The sequence below is a fragment of the Sorex araneus genome, chromosome 6 (assembly GCF_027595985.1).
Source record: "Sorex araneus isolate mSorAra2 chromosome 6, mSorAra2.pri, whole genome shotgun sequence".
NCBI classification, from domain to species: domain Eukaryota; kingdom Metazoa; phylum Chordata; class Mammalia; order Eulipotyphla; family Soricidae; genus Sorex; species Sorex araneus.
The window spans coordinates 46,554,798-46,571,363 of NC_073307.1; the positions used below are offsets into that span (position 1 = coordinate 46,554,798).

At 43.5% G+C, this 16,566-nt stretch overlaps 1 protein-coding gene across 2 annotated transcripts in view; it reads right to left on the reverse strand.

The window, feature by feature from the left end:
• Positions 1 to 16,566, reverse strand: part of SH3TC2 (SH3 domain and tetratricopeptide repeats 2) — a 69,414-nt gene that overhangs the window by 28,941 nt on the left and 23,907 nt on the right. The window contains exons 3-8 of one of the 2 annotated variants that reach the window (XM_055143181.1): positions 16,363 to 16,472; positions 10,659 to 10,764; positions 7,553 to 7,696; positions 6,106 to 6,307; positions 5,287 to 5,360; positions 1,613 to 1,808 (exon numbers count right to left, since the gene is read on the reverse strand). In XM_055143181.1, coding sequence (XP_054999156.1) covers positions 1,613 to 1,808; positions 5,287 to 5,360; positions 6,106 to 6,307; positions 7,553 to 7,696; positions 10,659 to 10,764; positions 16,363 to 16,472 — 832 coding nt within the window. Of the gene's footprint in view, positions 1 to 1,612; positions 1,809 to 5,286; positions 5,361 to 6,105; positions 6,308 to 7,552; positions 7,697 to 10,658; positions 10,765 to 16,344; positions 16,473 to 16,566 lie in introns of both variants that reach the window. The other variant, XM_004620580.2, reaches the window with a different exon arrangement.

Genomic DNA, 16,566 nt, shown 5'->3' on the forward strand with positions numbered 1-16,566 from the left:
ATATTAAGGACACAGACAATGTTCAATGAAAACAAACCCTTAGACTGGGACGGCAGAACTGAGGTTCCCAAAGGGAGGGTTCCAATGGACTGTGGTAAAGAAGGAATATTGACACTTTGGTGGTGGGCATGGTATGACAGCATTGTACCACTAAAACATATGAACATTTACATTCTTGTTAACCAGTGTCACCTCAGTGAAATCAATTTGAAATAAAATAAGGTCAATGTGTATTGCTTCCCTAGTCACCTGCCCCTGGAATTCCTTTCTGCAGGACACTCTACTGCCAGGTGCAAGTCAAGAGATGAGCTCCTTTCCCTACACCTTCCCCTGAGAACCACAGCTCCTGAGAATCTTGGAGGCATGACCAGCTCCCAAGCTGTGTGGATCCAGTGGGAATCAGCAGTTTACTTGCTGGCTGCATTCGCAGGGCAGGACCTGAGGAGCCCCTACTGTGCAGGGCCCATACAAACTTGACCAGTGCTCAGCTCCTGCACTCACTTCACAGGTACATCAGCCCAGCCAGGCAGGGATGGAGTGACCCCTTACCGACGCAGTCACCTCCTTCCTCAGCAGCACCATCCTAATCCCGCTCAGAGACACTATAGGGGTAGAGGGATGCCCTACCCTCTGCAAGACAAGGATGGGCCCCTGGCACAGCTAACCTGCTCTTCCCATCATGGACCCCAAGAGGAGGGCTTCACTGCACTGCCCTCCCGTAACATCCTTCTCAAAGGACACCCACCAGTCACTCTTCCAGCACCTGTCTACCCAGCTGTCATCACCTTTACTGCTCCATCTGCTGAAATCATTGTATCAGGCCAAGGTGAACTCATATAGCATTGATTTTTATGAATGCCTTTGCATTCTAGAAACTTCTGGAGCACTCTTACCTCTCCATGACTCAGTGTGTCATCCTCCCATTCCTACATATTTGGACAACAGGACTCAGTGACAACTCCCGCCCTTGACCTATGTCATTATGACTTTTTTTCCACAAAAGAAGGAATTTGGACTGAAAACTCAGAGCCCTGGACACTACTGCACCACATTTTCCTCTTTTCCTCATGTGGAGGACAAATTCCTTCCTCACCATCCCGCACAGGACGCCCACCCCAGAGAGACTGGGCAGAACTCCCAGCTTGGCCTCTTCCCAGGAGGTGGGATGTGGTGGTCTGGTTGTGGAATGGGGCTTCCTCTCAGATCTGGCCTTTCTGGGAGGAAGGCAGGAAAGTTCTCTGTGCTGTGCCAGCCCACAGAACAGCCGGCCCACAGAACAGCCTGAGCTCCCAGTGTAATGCGCTGTGGGAAGGGCCTGTTGTCAGGTCGCCCTAGAGGACAAGAGCCACCAGGATGGAATAGACTCAAGGACCAACCTCATCCCCTCAAGACCTATGACTTGGGAGCTACCCAGAGGCAGCCCCATTCACCAGGCCAGCTGGTGAAAGGTGCGAAAAGGACACAGTTGTGATCCCTCTTCCTGTCATCTCTACACCAGCTGTGTCCACCACAACCTGCTCTACTGAAACTTGAAAGCTCAGCCACAGATTAGCTCAGAATGGGGACGGACCTCTGGGGAAGACATCCCAGAGGGCTGCTCCGCTGTACTCACACCGGGGAATAGGAATCAGGGTCTATGTTCCTGGTGGGAACGAAGCCCACTTGACCTGAGTGCATTGACCTTCCGAGGAACCACTGAAGCCCAGGGATGACACAGCCAAGGATCTCAATGCTTTCTCCAGTGCAGAGGTTGAGTTCATCATTTTCTTCTCTCTCATATTCCTTCCAGGCCTTGCATTTTCCTCTGCCTGTGGGGAAAATAGCACAGGGCAAAGAATAAGGCGGGACACGTGAACCTTCTCCCAGTTTCCTTGTTACCAAGGTAGCAGGAGGTGAAGGGGAGGGGTCTCAGACTTTAGACTTTTAAATACCAGTAAAATCCCATCTGCTTTCCCCCCACACCCCCAAGGAGCTAAGAAAATAATAAAGAGAGGAAGAAGAGAGGAAGGGAAAGAAACAAATAGAAGACAGACAGGCTGTGTGTTCACGAAATATGCGTGGGCTCTCTCAGTATGGACTGCAGAAGTGATGGAAGGATGTGGGCTCTCTGGCCACGTGTATTCGGTGGCCATGAGTCACTTCCCCACCCTGGCCTGCAGCCGCTGCTGCCAACAGACGTGTGAAGGAGGGAACAGGGCCACCAAGCTGGTTGGTGATCAGTTGCAGTTTATTCCAATCTCCTTCCCACCATTTATTCCATTCTCCCCATGTGCCTATTCCAGTCTCACTGAGCAGACTGGCTCATTCCAGTCTCACATAGGCCCTCATTCCCATCTCCTAGTTTACCCCTGCTAGTCTCCCTGACCCAGTCTCACTGCCCTCGTCAAGAGCCCAACTTCCATGGCTGAGGGTAGCAACTACACTATAGGTGAGATAGCACAGCCAACATATGAAAGACTTTCCTTCTGGAGAAACTAGGGGATCCTGTTAGGAGATCCTGTTAGGAGATCCACTCGAAGGCAGAATTTCATCTAAGGGCACACTTCTCTTTTCCTTAATCCATAAACAATCATCTTAGATTTATTACTTAAAAATCTTTCTAGCCATTTTGTATGGACACAGTGAGAGCTATATTATGCTTATAGGGGGGGGCTCTCCTGGGACATCTCGCTATAGATCCCAGACTATAGTCCTGCAGTAGTAGTCTTAACCCTAGCAGGGTCCTTGGCCAGTCACTTCTTTTTGGGTCATGACAGAATTTGTCCACAACCATGCTCTTAACTTATAAGTTTTATGGCACTTGGCCTGTCCAGTTTCAGTACCAGGGTATCTTACAGCTTGCCCTGGGTCCATTCAGTCCCTTCGTCGGAACCTGCCTCTGGGGTGCTAGGAACTAAGGCAATTGAGGCTTACATCGAGTAAATATGATAGATACCCAGGAGTAAATATTATTCGGAGTCAACTCGCAATTTATAAAAGCATAGCAGTAACTGTCTTCCTGTGTCTATACAAAAAGGACATTGCTCTAAAGTAAACTGCAAAGGACGTAAAGGAAAGAGAAAAGCAATATTTCACTTACAAATCTAGATATCTGTGAGGAATTCGACTTTACAAGTCACAGGTTCTGTTTAGGGGAAATGAGTGATTAACAGAGAGGGGAGACAGAACACAAAGGAGAAGTTAAAGATGAATACCGAGGAAATGGGAGTGTTTGGGGAGCATTGCGATGGGTATTACTCACTAAACTGAAGCTCCTTGCAATGGAGGAGAAAGGACAAACTAATTTTATCCTACAACAGACTTTTCACTTAATTAAACTGGAACCAAATAAAAAGCAACTACCACCCACCGTTATCATCATCTTATAAAGGAAACAGTGACCAAACAAATATAGGAAGGGCAGTCTCTGAGTGTTGAAAATACCTCAAGCCAAACGAATATCTTGCTGGACCTCTCTCCATTGTCCCCCTTTTCCTGGCATACCACATCCTTCCATCACTTCTGCAGTCCATACAGAGCAACCAGACTTGAAACAAGTTCCTAGACCAACTGAGAGCCAGGGCAGGGTTCTCTATTTCATTCCAATAACCTTGTTTCATGAGACTCTCAGTTTCCACAGGACAATAAGAACACCTGTCTTTCAGAATCCCTAGGAAAAGCCAGCAAGATGAAGACTGACCAGGTACGTGGTCAGTCTTTGGTAATGGTTGGCCTTGTTGCACAGAGCACAGAGGGTCTAGAAGATTCCCTCTGGCTTTGTTCATTGTTCAAACTGGTAAGCAAACTAGTTAGGACCTGGTAGTGAGAACATTGATGACATTTTTTTTTTCAGGGTGCAAAGTGCACCTATGTCCTCTTCCTCTTTGTCCAGCAACTCTCAGAGTCCCCTCAGCACTAATTCAAAGTTAGGGGCACAGAAATTGATCCAGAGATGTATTTTCCACAAAATTTAACTTAGAACTTAGGTGTTTTGTCTTCTACTAATCCTTCTTTCCCTTTATCCTGTCTAATATAAATAATGACTTTTTAAGTGCCTTGGTTTCTATATTTGCTTTACCTCTTTAACTATAGCTACCATCTTGAACGAGATCAAAGGGATGTAGCAGATACTTAGCATAGTGAGGCTCTGAATTCGGTACACTGTATTAATTCTGGTGCAAGCATGGCTCCCTGAGCATGGCATCACCAGACCGCAACAGCACTGCATGGCTTAAAGCTTGGCACCAAAACCTCAGACCTGACACAGCTAAGCCAGGAATCACCAGGAAGGACCCTCAGTTCCCACACATAGCTGTGGAAATCCAAAATTAAATAGGATAGATATATAAGCATAAAAAAGAGCTCCCATTTTATATACTTTTTGACATTGTGATCAAATTCCTACTGATTGTGTCTTCAAGATGAGAAACTCCCACTGTATTGTATGAATTCGTCTTCCCACTTTCTTATACTGACAAGTATAAGAAAACACTAAGAATACCCTTAGTGTTATCCTCATGAGGACATTTGGTGTCGGGCTATGGTAAGGATTTACTCAGGAAGAAGGTCACATACAGGACATGTGAATTGGTAAGGCTCACACTGGCTTTAAGTGTGAAGCCAGGAATTGTGACTGAAACTCACTTCTCAGCTCTGTGTTCCTAAAACTTTTATCTCCTGGTTATGTGAGATTTGGGGTTGGGAGGGAGGCTTAGGGGACAGTAAAGAAACTCGGATAAAGTTTAAAGGAATATATATATTCTAGATATCTCGAGAGTATTAAAGGTCATTCTCCAATGACATGCATGACAAGGTATAGATGCATGAATATGTACCTAAAATGTATGCATGTATTTATGCATGTGGATGCTTTATTCAAAAATTCAACAGATATTTATTGGGTTCCCCCTGTGTACTGAGCATTCGAACTCTTCCTAACTTTCAAGATTAATTTTACAATTCTCTAAGGGAGGTTTGGAAATAGTTTGACCAGAGATTTAAAGTAGTCAGACTGAAGACCACATGTAAAGCCTTACCTGACTTTTCACCCCTATATCTTTATACCCTTCTGAGCCCTCCCCCCCACCCTCACACACACCTTCCAACTTGGCACTCACATCCACCACCTTAAATTAAGACTCTCATTAGAAGCCAGGAAACTGGTGTGTACAAAGAATAGCTGTCTACGGAATCCAGTCAGCAGTAGAAGCAAGATAGGAATTCACACCAGCCGACTCCAAAGCTGGAGGTAAAGTTAGGGGACAGAACCTTGTCTCCCTAACAATCCCGCTTTCCACTCAATCATACCGATCTGGTAGGAGCCTGTCCAGTCACTCTTCCTGGAAAGACCACAGCTTCCGGGGTAATTCTTTAGGAACCACCTGCCAATGGAAACACATGATTGGCAAACATAGGTTTCGCGTGTATCAGAACAGCAAGTGCAGTCGGCTATTGGAGCTGCTGGAAGGATTATTACTACTCTTTCCTCTGTGTCTGCAGATAGTACTGAAGGTAGACTTCATACTGAGCGCTGGGAAGAGGAAAGAGGGGCAACAGTCTGGTTTTCTGGCAGCCCCATGAGTTCCCAGTTAAATAATTAGCAAAGACTCCTTTCCATTCTCTTTTTAGAGTCTTTCCTGGGGCACACACGGTCCCTGAGGGCAAACAAGCTGCCATTCTGCATAATTGAGCTTACATTCTCCGCCAAACATTTGATAAAATTGTATCTTACGTCTTATGTCTAAGAGACTTTTTGATAAAATTTCAATGCCTGGGAAACCCCAACACTTTCTAAGGGGATGAAAGACAGCAGGGCTCTCTGGACTTATCATAAAACCCCCAGATGATTCTAACACCGTTTCAACATAAATAGATCCCAGACCCTAAATAAGAACCAGTGCAGTAGATTTCCTCCGAGCAACAAGGTCCTTCTGAAATTTCGCATTGTCCCAAACTTCATCAAGTCATTCAAACCCCAACTATTAAGAAAACACACAGGATAAGAAGCCACCCACAGTTGGCTGCCTCCCTGGCATGGTGGGTACCAACATCCGCAAACCTGCTCACTCTCTTCTGCAAGTTCCTGGTGAGCTCCAAGCTCCTCTCCCAGGAAGCAGAACTACTCACTGGTGGAAAGGGAGCAGCAGCGGTTCCAGAGCTGACATGGGCACCACGCCCCGCTGGCCTGACACCAAGGACACTCCTTCCCACTCAGACCCGCCTTCAGGTATCTTCACGGAGATTAACTCATTCTTGCCAAGTGTCAAGTACTCTCCTTCCATCTCAGCTGGCTGAGTCACAGAGTACAAGGCTCTGCAGAAGAAGTGGCCTGTAAGCAGTGAGAAAAGCACTTTCCAAGGAGTCTGCAGGAGGCAAAAAGGGACCTTTACACAGTTCTCTAACCAGAGCCCAAGCACCCCTCTCGTTGGGAATGAAGACCGGACAAATGAGAAATGGGCTCAGGAGGACCTCAGGAGGCTCCTGGAATTCTGAGAAGATTGGTAACTAATTATTTTTTTCCTAAAAATGTTATATATTTATATAATAATTAGTTGTGTTGATATATCAGTAAAATAAGCATAAACAACTCTGAGTAATTCCTGAGAATATGGTTTAATTGGACCTTCATCTTGGAAACAAAAACTTAAGAAAATATGGAAGTTTTTGCAACTTCATGTATACAGTAGCAAAAAAAATATATCAGAAGCAGCAAGGATACAAAGTAGATTGAGTCAAGTAAGAATAATTTTTCCAACTGAATTTTATAGTATTTCACTATAAAAGTCTTTGCTTTGAAAAGAATTGTGGGAAACGATCTTAAAAATTTGGAGCAAAGTAGAGAGAGAGTATGGGGGAAATTGTCTGCCATAGAAACAGGGTGAGGGGTGGGGTGGGGGGGATATTGGGGATATCGTGGTGGAAAGTGTGCAATGGTGGAGGGATGGGGGTTTTTGATCATTGTATGACTGAAATTCAACCATGAAAACTTTATAACTGTATCTCATGACAATTCAACAATAAATAAATAATAAAAATTTGGAGCAATATTTTGTGAAAATTTGCCTCTTTGAACTGTGGTATCAGTTGTTGACAGTTATGGTCTCAATAGATTCTCCCAGTAAACACACTACTGGACTGTCAGTAATTCCTCAACGTGACTTTGCTTTCACGACTGAATTCCATCAGGTGTAGCAAGATTTGTGGTTTTATATTATGTTCAAATCAGGTCATATTTAGATAAAGAGACTCTTCATTGGTGAGTGTATTAGAATGACCCGGTTGACCTTTAAGTGATACCAAAGCCTGCAGAGATATCACTGCATGGGCGAGGCCCTAGCATGGGCATCTGGCAAAAGTCCTGAGGTAGTTTCCCTTCAGTAAGGTTAGTTAACACAGCTGTGAGTGTCAGGCCAGTGGCCAAGAGTGGCCCTTGGAGCACTGCCCTAAGTGATAGATTCATTTGTGAATGTTTTCATGTTTGAACAGTTTTGCCTCCCTTTGTGTACTGATGATGTTAGGAACTCTGATATTAAGTAAGTAGACAGAACCCGTCCCACCTCCATTCCACACGCACCTTCCTGTGTCAGGAGTCCCAGGTACATTCTCTCCAGGTGTTTATCATCTACCAACACTTGGACCTCTGTATCTTCCACCAATCTGAAGTTCAGCCAGTACTTAGGGTCAAAGAGGAGATGCTCCAAACAAGTGGACACGAAGCCTGTAAGTCAAGCCAAGATGATCGCCGACCAGCGTGATTACCGTCACTCTTTGAGCACAGAAGATGGTAAGCAAGCTCTGTCTTGCAGTCCCCTCTCAGACTTCCACGCATGAAAGAGACAGCCATGTCGACTTACTCACCAACCCCGTTCTACCGACTCCCAACTAAATCTCTGAGGAGCTGCAGATAAAATTTATGAGAGTACTAGTCCCCAGGACTGAAAAGTCCAGGACACCCTGGAGACAGGCAGGTAAGCCGAGCACCTGCCCTGCCCAAGCCCCAGCAGCAACATCCACACCCCATGGCTGTAGCCATGCCAAGGGCTCGACTCCACCACTTCACAAACATTCTCTGCAGAGATGCCAAATAGCACAGATCCTGAAGTCTCTGGACCAAACGACCACACCTAATTCAGCAGTACTGAAATTCCAGTAGGAGGACACCAAATTAGATGGCAAACTAACACAGAAGCCACATAAACTCAATAAACAAAAACAAAAACACAGAAGAGTCAACTAGGAGCAAAAAGCTTAATAAATTGTTAGACAAGAACTTCACAACGCTGTGATCAGATATAATGATGTTTACATTTAAAAAATTACTTTTAAAAATAGTTCATTGATTTTAGTATTGGTGTTTTGTTATCTAATCAACTTCAATTCTAGACTTGTATTAATAGTTTCAGCTTTGTCTACATTAAAATTAATTTAAAAATAAATGTGCAAGTAAATACCCAGGCCAAAAAATAAATAAATAAAATTAAAAGCATAAAAGAGGTTTTTAGAATAAACCAATTTCAGCAATGAAATACAGTCAGGAATTTGTATTCAAATACAAATTGGAATTTACAGGGGATACAAAGTTAATTCTAAATGATATTTTCCACTTTCATAATTTTATGGGCTTCCACAAGTGTATGATGAGTTCACCAAACCCAGCTGCCTTTTTCTAATACATCCATGGAGGAATCTCTGAGATGACTTGGATTATTGCACCCTTATACACACACACACACACACACACACACACACACACACACACACACACACACATACACACACACTCTAACATTATCTTCATCTGAGATTCAAGTTCCTGTACTCCTGGCTGCTCCTGTACTCCTGTACACTGGCTGCTAACAGAGAACTTAGGGTCTCTGTGGCCCCCAACAGGGTTGGGGTTGACCAAAACAACCCCACTCTCTGAAACTACCTCTCCCCTCTCATGCCCAGTGATTTCTCCTTTGTTAAAACCAGACTGAAAGCATGGGACCAGGTAGCATAATACAGTGGGTAGGGTCTTGCCTTGTACACAGGTTGACCTGGGTTCAATTCTCTGCATCCCATATGGTTCCCTGAGCACTGCCAGGAGTGATTCCTGAGTTCAGAGCTAGGAGTAACCCCTGAACACTGCCAAGTATGGCCCCCAAACAAAAATAAATTGGAAGCCATGTGAATTGTAAAATTCTAACCATAATATAAATATGAGTATACATGTAAATTATTTACATTAGAAGACTTCTTCATTCAAGACTTTTCCTTCTTGGAATGCAAAAGCCCATTTATTTTTATTTCTGACCTCTAGTATACTGTTTTAGACCTGTGTGGTGTGTGTGTGTGTGTGTGTGTGTGTGTGTGTGTGTGTGCGTGCGCGCACGTGCGCTCGCATGTGTGTGTTCTGGGTTTGGGCCACACTCTATAGTACCTAGGGCTTACTCCTGGCTCTGCGCTTAGGGATTATTCCTCACAGGACTCAGGAGATCATATGAGGTGCAGGAATTGAACCCAGGTTGGCCACATGCAAGGCAAATACCCTACCAGCTGTGCTACAGCTCCAGCCAGGCTTGCATGTTTTCTATGACTGTGTATTTTAAAAGGATAGTTTCAGTGTGTTTGGGGGATAGAGGCTGGGGTTTTTCTACTGCCCCCAACCAGTTTTCTCTCTTTTATTTTTGGCTCATACCCACCAGTTCTCAGAGGCTATTCCCTACAGTTGCTTGAGGGTCACTCCAGTTGGTACTCAGGAGACCATCAAGTGCTAGAGAATTACACCGGCTCCCCACATGCAAGTATGCCCTCAGTCCTTTGATTTATATCCCCAGACCCTGGGATTGCATTTTTCTAACAAGCCCTCCTAATGCTACCTTGCAGGCCCATAAAGCACAGCCATAATTAGTTTGATCTGAAAGGGATGTGTAGACTGGAAAAATACTGTGAATAAGAGACAGGAAGTTATGCCCTCTGAGCTTGAACCATATAGACCCACCCCTGCACAAGGCCACTTCCTGTGTATGTCTGTGTGGCGCCCAGCACTTGTGGGAGAGGTCAAACAGGAGCCAATTCAAGGCGCCTCTCCTTTGCCTGTTGGTTTCGTAACTATAAATTCTTGTTGTTTTTCTATCATATGATCTCTATGAATCATGAGTTATTCTCTGTGGAGAAGGTTCCCACCCAGAAGAACTGATACTAGACTCCAATACCTTGTTTATCTTCTAGAAAAACATATGACTTTAGATCACTTTAGCAGATAATTCTCTCATCTCTTTCTTTAACTCTTTTCCAAGAACTTGGGTGGGTAAAACATCCATCATTCGGTTATTCTGGGCAGCTACTTTGATCTCACTCAATACTCTTTTCTTTCTTATTTGTTTCAAACCATCAACACCACTTCTGTTTTAGTATTTTGATTTATTAGATGATCAATAACTATCAATTGATTGCTCATTTGATAAATAAGTCTCTCCCTGAAAACAAAGACATGTTGCCTATGACATCTGAGAGTCATCATTAGTACTTGTTTTAAAGTTGCTTCCAAAAAGTCTGATATTTCAAAAGATAACCATCCTTATTAAGAGTCCATCTTTTTTAGTTATAAGAGTCAGACTGATTCATTCCTTAATGTCCAACTTTACCATTATCTAAATTCTAAAGCAGGCACTCTACCTATCTGCTCCAAGTCATACCTAAGTTCAGGTAGGTGGAAAACTTCCAGATTTCCTCCACGGTCTTGAAGGTGATGAGGAACTGAGCCTTTTGGGACTGGATGCTCACCAGTCTTGCTGAGAGGTCCTGAACAAGGAGAATGAGTCAACATGGGATATCAGGAATGTACTGTTAACAAGCTCACATACGTACAGGATGCTTTGCATAGACTTCATATCTGCAGCATTCATTTCTGCATCGCCCTCTGCCCCCAAAAGGAAAAATAATAAAGTTCATTCATAGAAAGCTGACTACTGGCTAAAGATTGTGACTGATAACACAATCTCTGGTGCCTCTGCATAAACCAAGCAAGCAATGTCCAGCCATAGCATAATTGATTGCGTGAGATTGCCACCACTAAAGTCTATGACTCCTGGCATGCACCACCACTAAAACTAAGTGTGAACCTTCTTGTCAGGAGTACCACCCTTGGCAAGCAGGTGCATGAGCTCTGCCTGGCAAACACGACAGCTGGAGGACGTGACCTCAGCAAGCACAACAGCCCAAGGTTGCAGACACTGTAACCTCCACTCTAGCCCCAGAGCCAGGTATGTGTGTGACCTCTGGGTACACAACATCATAAACAGAGGGAAGGAGGAAAACCCTTTTAAAAATTAAAATGGGCTCTTTCCACTCTAAAGAAGCCCACGCTCTTTCTTAAAGACACATATTCCTCTCTCTCTCTCTCTCTCTCTCTCTCTCTCTCTCTCTCTCTCTCTCTCTCTCTCTCTCTCTCTCTCTCTCTCTCTCTCTCTCTCTCTCTCTCTCTCTCTCTCACATCTGCCTAAGTAAATTCCTTTCCGTAAAAACTATTCTGTTTCACTGAAAAACTTAAAATAGACTTATTTTTCTAAATATACAAGAGAACATTATTGTATTGTGCACCATAAAAAAATGAAGCTCTTGGTTACTGATAAAATCCAAATATATACCAAAAAAATGGATCAGGAGCCCCAATAAAAAGAAACCAGAGTGTAGGAATGAATGTAGAAAATCCTCCCTTTTGTGATTTAAAAACTAAATGAGGGGCCTGGAGCGATAGCACAGCGGGTAGAGTGTTTGCCTTGCACGCAGCCGACCCAGGTTTGATTCCCAATTTCCCATATAGTCCCCCGAGCACCACCAGGAGTAATTCCTGAGTGCATGAGCCAGGAGTAACCCCTGTCCATTGCCAGGTGTGACCCAAAAAGCAAAAATTTAAAAATAAAATAAAATTAATTAATTAATTAAAATAAATAAATAAAAATTAAATGGGGAACCAGAGCAATAGTAAAATGGGTAGAGCATTTGCTTTGCATCTGGCCAACCAAGGTTTGATCCTCAGCATCCCTGAGCACTGTCAGGAGTAATCCCTGAGTGCAGATCCAGGAGTAACTCTTGAGCATTGCCAGGTGTTACAAAAATCAAAAAACATTAAATAAATGAATAAATAAAATGGAGAATTGAACATACTGATTATGGTGTTAGAGTTACGTGCTTGAAAAACCTTCATTAAAAGTGCTGTATATCACAGAATTTTAATCAATTAAAATAAATGAAGTACAAGGCTAAAGAATGAATCATAGTAGCTTCTGTAGAGGTTAATTTGATTATGAATCTACATCTAATGATAATTTTTTTTTTGCTTTTTGGCTCACACCCAGCGTTGCACAGGGATGACTTTTGGCTCTGCACTCAGGAATTACCCCTGGAGGTGCTCAGGGGACCATATGGGATGCTGGGACTCGAACCCGGGTCGGCCACATGCAAGGCAAACGCCCTACCCACTGTGCTATTGCTCCAGACCATGTGATAATCTTTGTAACTTTGGCAACAGAGGAAACAAAGCGAACAAAAATAAAATTTATCCAGAATTCCTCCTCCAGACATCACCAATGTTGACGTGAAAGTTAACATTCCTGTGTTCACTTTGGATCTTCTTCCCTGGGCCTGGTTTTCTCTGTAGTTATTTTATACAAGTAAAATCACATTACACAAGGTGGTTCATAATCTTCTTTTGTCACTAAATAATATTTCATGAGCTATATCATGAAATTAACTGATCACACCAATGTCATTAAATAAGGTACACTATTTCTAGTCGCTACATTTCTTTGCAGAAGTAATGTAATTATTTCTTAACCTTTCCTTGTAGTTAGAAACTTTTTTTTTTTTTGCTTTTTGGGTCACACCTGGCGATGCACAGGGGTTACTCCTGGCTCATGCATTCAGGAATTTTTCCTGGCAGTGCTCAGGGGACCATATGGGATGCTGGGAATTGAACCCGGGCCGGCTGCATGCAAGGCAAGTACCCTAGCCTCTGTGCTATCGCTTCAGCCCCACTCAGAGTTATTTTAATTCTTTGCAGTTTTATTGGAAGATAATTAGAATGCTTCTCTGTTTAAGATTAAATCATGAAATATAATGATATTACTGACATGATGATGAGATTGTTGCTACAATAGATTGAGTTTATATTCATCCTCTCCTATAGATACAATATAACAAAAATTAAATCGAAATGTTCTACTTGTGGGTGAGAAGATTTAAGATTTATTCTATTTGTTTGTTTATTTGTTTCAGGACCATGCCCTGTGGTGTTCAGGGCTTACTCCTGGCTCTGCACTCAGAAATCACTCCTGGAAGGCTTGGGGGAACATATGGGATATCAAGGATTGAACTCAAGTTGGCCGCATGCAAGGCAGCAGCCTCACCTATTGTACTATCTCTCCAGCCCCAGGATTTACTCTCTTAATGACTCTTCTATACAGTAGTTCCTTCATTCCCTCTTTCTTACCCATGGTTTCTAAGGTTTCTAAGGTTTCCATTAACATTACTCAACTTTTACTCTGAAATTTTATATGAGGCATAGAGGGGAAAAAGATGATACATGACTTTTATTATACTGCTATAGTGTTCTATTTTTTGTTATTTCTTATTGTGCTTAGATTATAAACCAAAATTTATCAGTACATTTAGGAAAACTGTACATTTGGGATTTGGTACATAGAGGATCTAAGCACAGCCATAGGGGTGGTATAATGTCTTGTTAGGCGGCCCCTTGGGCTACTGCTCTACTCCTTATTCATCTGTCTTACTCCATTTTCTCCTACTGTATGATTAGCTCAAGTCATTACATAAACATGCTAAACAGTACAGTGAGAAACATCCTTTAACTAAATCTGAGTGCACACCCTTGATTGTTTTAACACAAGTCATTCCAAGAAGTGCAATTGTGAATGCAAGAATATACACATTTTCACAACTCGCATGCAGGAGCCACGCGGCCTTCCAGAAAGGCTGATCATTTGCAAGCTCGCCAGAGCTGAAGGGGGTTGGTAAGCACTCTCCCTGCTAAATCACGATCACGATCACGATCACGAATTCCCGTTAATCATCGATTTCTTGAGCTGGTTCAGTAACCTCTCCATTCGTCCTTTCCCTGAGATCTTAGAAGTCTCTCTCGACTCTGCCCTCCCAATGATGTCACACTGGAGGCTCTTTCAGGGTCAGGGAAATGAGATACAGCTTGTTACTGGATTTAGCATATGAATACACCTTGGGAAGCTTGCAAGGCTGTCCCATGTGGGCAGGAAACTCTCAGAAGCTTGCCGGTTTCTCCCAGAAGGTGAAGGCTACAAAATGGAATTACACACATCTGGGTTCCTCTGCCTTCATGCGTGAGGCCTGTCCGAACGTGTGGAGGGGGGCCTTGAGCATGGCTGTAGCTAGGTACTGGTGGTCTTCGGCAGCAGGGTGCTCTACTCTGGATGGGGAGGGAAGCTGGAGCCCATTCCCTCCGAGGGGCCCCGGGGAAGACAGCCAGGCGTGCAGGCAAGAGACTCTCTGCATCGCTCTCTTCTGGTCCCTTGTTCTCCCTGCTAAATACCTGACAAAATGGGCCTGAATCACTATCCAATCTTGGTTTTCCCCTAGACTCTTTTTGCTCATCCACTTTTGGAGTTGAGTGAAATGAGTAAGAATCAGAAAGCCCCTCACTTTCCAGGCCAAGTCCTGAACCTCAAGCGGAACGGCCCAGGTCAGCCAAATTAGAACTGAGTTTCTGCCACATGAAGCCCCAGAAGACCCTTCAGAGCTATAGATCCTGATAAACAAATAAGAAGTTCATATGAAAAATCTATTCACAGAGAAATATTCCAGGTCAGGCACTTCATCAAGCCCTTATGGTAATGCTTTCTGAACCCTCAAAATAGCCTAGAGAGTGGGGTCCCTCTGGATGGGGTGGATCCCTCTTTGAAAAGACACTTCCAATAGCTGTGACTGTTTCTGAAACACAGGTTGAAGAGTCAAGCCATTGACATACCAAAATGGCAGCATTTCTTCTCTTTCTTACTGGGATATAATAGTGGGTATCATAACCAGTAACATCTCAGATTTAAGAGATAACAGCACTGTGTATGCCATTTTTTTAACAGTCGAAGAGGCTGAGGCACACACAGATTAAGCAACTTGCCTAAAGTTGCAGCATCTGAGACCTAAACTCAGCCCCCAAGCCCCACCCGCAGTGACGCACAGGCCTGCGGGCTCCCAGCTTGCCCAGCTTCCGCACAGCCCCTGCTCATGCTAAAGTGACTCCAGTTAAAGACACTCCATGATGTTGATTGTGATGTGACTTACAACTTAAGCCTCCAAGACCCTGAATTCCAGACAGCAAAACAAAATGTCAAACATTCTTTATCTACTCTTTCTGGTATCTAGTCCATTTCCCGGTACGTGCTCTCTCCGGATACCATAACTTTATTTATTGGAGAAAAATCAGACACTTTTTGTTACATGACATGTTTGTAGATCATATTTCTCTTTTCATTCTTATCTTCCCCTCCCCTTTTTTCTTGTTTTCGTTGTGATAACCAGTATGTAACTTATAGCGCTTACAGAGACTTTATAATTTTATTATGGCACCAGGGTGGTACCCCTCAGAGAGGGGCAGTTTCATTTCAGTTTGGAATCATGAAAAGGTTCTAGGATAGATAAAGGTAATGATTGAAAACCAATGTGAATGTACTTAATGCCACTGAATTGCACACTTGAAAACTAAAATTTGTATACTATATATATATTTTTCTCACAATTAAAAAATGAATACACATAATGTATTGCATTATGTGTGTGCATGTTTGTATGTGTGTGTAGGCATAGGAAAGTTCAAATTATCACATTGTGTGTATACATGCATGTGTGCATGTGTGTTTGTGTGTGGGCACAGGGAATCAAAGGCCAGCAGAGCTACCAGAGCTGCAAGGTTTATAACAGGTGCATATGAGAGATGGGATTTAAACTCATACACTTGCAAGTGGTAAGGCAAGTGCTTAAACCACTGAGCTATTATTCCAGGTCTGAAAAAGTATCATTAATGAAATGGGCATTGCAAATGATTATAACCTGACCAAAATTAAGTCAAATTAATTTGGAGATTTTAAGGGCAAATGCCTCTGACTTTACATCTAACTCAGAGGCATTTTTGCCTCATGATTGCCCCATCCCAAGTTCCTGTCTGTCCTTGATGAACAGACAATGTGTTTAGGTTTTTTTACTCAGTCTAACAATTCGTGTGTTTTCTTGAGGATGTGCTATGTTCCCGATGCTGTCCTAGGTGCTGGCAAGCCTGAGCTCACCAGCACAAGGACAAGGCTGCCTCAGAGTTTGCTTAGCTCTGCCCACGCTCACCTTAAACAGTGCACGCACCTCCTGGTCCTCATTCTCCAGCGCCCAGAGTCGCTTCCTGGCCGCTTCCTGCAAAGGTCCATTCACGCACCTCCTGGAGCGGCTCTTCACACTGAAGGAGACTGTCAGGTCTTCAAAAAAACAGAGAAAGAGAGTCTGGGAAGATTAGATAAGGCCCCATTCCTACGCACTAAATTGAAATCCTCATGTATTAGAAGTTGTAGG